General features: G+C 39.6%; 1 protein-coding gene and 1 long non-coding RNA gene across 2 annotated transcripts in view; one reads left to right on the top strand and one right to left on the bottom strand.

Annotated features, from left to right (window-relative positions):
* Positions 1 to 4,280, bottom strand: part of LOC107673263 (paired amphipathic helix protein Sin3a-like) — a 37,130-nt gene that overhangs the window by 32,108 nt on the left and 742 nt on the right. Inside the window, exon 2 of the mRNA XM_016466779.1 lies at positions 1,723 to 1,934. Within this exon, the coding sequence (XP_016322265.1) occupies positions 1,723 to 1,902 (180 nt within the window). The 5' untranslated portion in view covers positions 1,903 to 1,934. The remainder of the gene's footprint in view (positions 1 to 1,722; positions 1,935 to 4,280) is intronic.
* LOC107673264 (uncharacterized) overlaps positions 1 to 4,280 on the top strand; it is a 7,444-nt gene that overhangs the window by 1,339 nt on the left and 1,825 nt on the right. Inside the window, exon 2 of the long non-coding RNA XR_001632391.1 lies at positions 2,637 to 2,639. This is a non-coding gene — a long non-coding RNA (uncharacterized LOC107673264). The remainder of the gene's footprint in view (positions 1 to 2,636; positions 2,640 to 4,280) is intronic.

Below are 4,280 nucleotides of genomic sequence, written 5' to 3' on the forward strand. Positions count from 1 at the left end.
ACGGTTTGATGTGATATGAGCTAACCGATCTTTAGATTTAATCACCATTGGTAGCGAGATTTATGGTAATGCTTTTTTCCTCAGTTGGTCACAACAAACGTGGCAGACGTGTTACTTGTTCAGATTACAATATACGGTGACAATTCTTACTTGGGTCATATTCCAAGACGTAGGCTAGAATCTGTGATTGTGAAGTACAGTAAATATCCACACCGGTGCGGTGACTGACTGCCACACATACTCTTCAGAACATAGATTCATCCGCGCTGGAGCCATGCTGGCGCACAACCCACGCAAGCTAGATAATTCCACACACAGCTGCAATTCCAGGTTTTCAAACAGAGATGGCGACAAAGAGGCAAAACTTACGGACTGCAGCTTTAAGTGAAGTTAAAACAATCTTCACATAAACCCATTATTTACATGTGCCCTTCAGCAAGTAGGAAATATACAGAAATTGAATAAAGTTATCCAACACTAAATAGTAAATGGAATATAGATTAATCCTTAAAGCTACAAAAGTTATTGATTTCCTCTTTTTTCTTTTGTTCTTTGATTAATAGACTATCACAGAAGCTGGGTTATTAGGTTATTGGTCTGCTATTACTTTAAGAGCTGCCACTGCTGAACGTGACGCAGATCAGACACACATTCTCGAAGTTTCATTTGCGCTTTAATATGAAATGATACAGCGTGCGCCGCCGCATTTGTGTGTGCAGTTGGCAGGTAAATTTGTTTTTACTGACATATGGCCTGACAACATCTCATCTGACCGTAGTTCACTGTTTTTCTACTGAAGCCCTCTCATCACATGACCAGGCATTATTATTTTTTATTGTTTTTTTGTGTGGTGTAAAATCGATTAATCGCATCCAAAATATATATTTAAGAAATATTTACATGTATAAATATGATTTATTATATATAACTATAAATGCATATTACATATATTTCTTAAATATAAACATGTATGTGTGCATATTTATATATACATATAAATGTACACAGCGCACATATTATGTAAACACACTAAGTTAAGTTTTATTTTAGATGCGAGTAACTGATTTGACAGCACTAATATTTATACACAGTGAACTACGGTCAGATGAGATGTTGTCAGGCCATATAACATATATATATATATACAGTGGGTACGGAAAGTATTCAGACCCCCTTAAATTTTTCACTCTTTGTTATATTGCAGCCATTTGCTAAAATCATTTAAGTTAATTTTTTTTCCTCATTAATGTACACAATACATACATATATATATATATATAATTTCAACTTCATCTTCAGAACAAGATATATTTTATTAAAACAGATATAAATGCAAATGTATATTTTATAGAAATATAATTTAATATAAATAAACAATAACCTTATTTTATTTCAGTTAATTGCCAATGCAACACTTCTCATTTTCATTTAGTTGTACTAAACTGTAGTACTTTAGCAGTACTAAACAAAACTAAAATAACTAAAACTGAAATAAACACTAATAAAAAATTATAGACACTTTTTAAAAACACTACAAGTAAAACAAAAACAGAAAATATAAGAAAAAACTAATAAACTAAAAAACTATAATAGCACAGCAATGATCCTAAAATATCATTTTGGCCTCTGGAGATTCTGGAGTCACTCTGGATTAAACGGATGCAAGTGTGAACACATTCCTTGGAGCTATAATGCATCACAATGCATGGTGTGTGTCTGCACCTGGTATGCCTGGGGAACCGGGAACTGTATTCCGGGAGTAGGCTGCATGCTGTCAGCCACAGCCTCGAATACGGCAGGCGCTGGGGCAAGAACCCTGTGCTGGAAGCCCTCGGCGCTGCCAGGAAGCCGGCGCTGTTGTGGGGTGAACACTGGCTCCTGATCCTCTAAACGCCTCCTCATGCTGTACTCATACTCAAGAGGGAACCTAAGACCTGGAACAGACAAGACAAAGACAGCAACTTATTAAATATCATGATTTGGCTGTAGTCCAAAACATTACCAATAATCTACTAGTCTAGACTCTGACTATCTGATGAATAAATGTGTATATATACACATGAGCAATAGAGTGCACAATGTATATATACATTTGTATGATGTGTATATAAACGTACATGTAACTATGTATGCGATATATATATATATATATATACACACATGTGCATGGTGAGTGTATGTGTATATATAAATGCTTAGGTGTGTATAAATAAGTACGTATATAAATGTAAATGGGTGTGTATTAGTGATGCGCGGATGAGCTAAAACGTCACCCGAATCCGCAGCTTCAAATAAATGATCCACCCGCCAACCACCCGCACCTTTATTTTTGTCTGATTTAGATAACCGCACCCGACCCGCACCCGATCATCACATTAGGGTTCGTACGGTCATAAAAAACGTGGAAAAGTCATTGAACAGCAATTTCCAGGCCTAGAAAGTTTTGTAAAAATAAATAAACTCAAAAAGTTTTTGAAAAGTCATGAAAATCTATTTCACAATTCTCTGTATAATAGAATTATGTTTAATCAGATCCTGAATTTCGTTGCGGGCTTGCGCATACATCGCATTACTCATTCCCGCAGCTTTCGACTTTAAAATGAGGGAAATTTTAACCGCCATCCGCGCATCACTAGTGTGTATACATGTGCTTGATGTGTGTGTGTGTGTGTGTGTGCGTGCGTCTCCTACATATGCAGACAGTTAATGCTAACTTGCTAACCCGCGACTAAAAGTGGAGAAGTTTAGACAGGAATGTCGCTTTTACAAAGAAACTAAGAAAACTAAAGGTCGGAAGTTTCAGTCTGACAGAAAACCAGCTTATTGAGAGGAAAAAAGTTCAGAAATACCGAATAAAACTGGTATTTTATACCTCTGAGACTCACCCGCTTCTGTTAGCTGCGCTTATAGTTCGCCACGGCTGTTAAAATATCACAGAAATACTAAAACTCACACCGAAAACACCGATAAAACACATTAAAACAGTTTAAAATCAACTAAAATTCCTGTTGAAAACAAGCGCCGAGGAGGAGCGGGGCTAACATAGGCTTTGCGAACCGTCTCCGCCCACTTGGTCTCTGATTGGCTCTTTGCTCAGGAGACGACATTGGGTTGTATTTTTATTGAAGTTCTCGACTGTCACTCAAACAAGAATTAACATTGTTAGGGGGGTTGAGCCCAAATCCTCTACTGTTTCGCACGCGCGCCACACACACACACACACACACACACACACACACACACACACACACACACACACACACACACACACACACACACACAAACAAACAAACTCCTGAAACCACGACTGGCTTTGAGAAGCTCGTACGCTAAATCACTTTTTAGACTGGAGAGTGAGTAGCGATCTGGCCGGCTTCATTTTACTCTTTGTGATTTTCCTAATGAAGTCGCGGCATCATGTCTGAACGCTTTCAGCAACTTCCTGAACTTCCTGCCTGAGGTTACGTCATTCTTTACACCGCCTCAGGACATCTGGCCAATCAGACTGAGGGATTTCATTAAATAACCGCCTCTTATAGATTTCTGGACTCCGATTGGCCAAACGCTCCGACAACGCGTAAAGCATGACGTAAGCCCACAGGGGCGTTTACGCGGAGGAATCGTCGATTCTAAGTGGTCGGGTGTTCAGCGAGGGCGTTATGTATGACGTGAGGCTCATATTGCCATGCTCCGCCCACGAGAGGCGGGGCTTAAGCCAGTGCCCGGGATTCCTCGCCCCGTCCGCAGTCAGTCAGAGCTGAGGCTCGCTTGTGCGTGTTTGTGCGTACAGCGTTTCGCTTAAAATACGGACAAAACCCAAAATAACACGAACCAAAACATCTCAAACTTACAGAATAAACAAGTTCGGACTGATTTTTACGCAAAGCGCTCAAATATCCCACATGTTCGCGAACGCTATAACACGACACCGAACAAAAGATCCGCGCATAAACACCATCAAACGTTTATTAAGGACACATTTCATGATCTCATGATTTCTAGATTGACCGAGCACACGCGAACATGACACCACAACCACACACGCCTCTATCATGACATGTTGTCCTTTAGTAATCAGATCCAAAGTCAAAATGGGAACTAAAAATCTGATCGCATGAACACGGACTCGCTTATGTGATCATGCGAAGATCTGAAACGAGGGATCCGATCATACATTACAGCATAAACACGCCAGCTGATCTAATATTCTTTGTTTACTGGGAGACTGAAGGGGAAAATGTCTAACCGTGTTTGAGCACCTCTCCGCCCCCCCCCCCCGA

Source organism: Sinocyclocheilus anshuiensis, unplaced genomic scaffold, assembly GCF_001515605.1.
Source record: "Sinocyclocheilus anshuiensis isolate Anshui unplaced genomic scaffold, SAMN03320099.WGS_v1.1 scaffold68, whole genome shotgun sequence".
Taxonomy (NCBI): Eukaryota; Metazoa; Chordata; class Actinopteri; order Cypriniformes; family Cyprinidae; genus Sinocyclocheilus; species Sinocyclocheilus anshuiensis.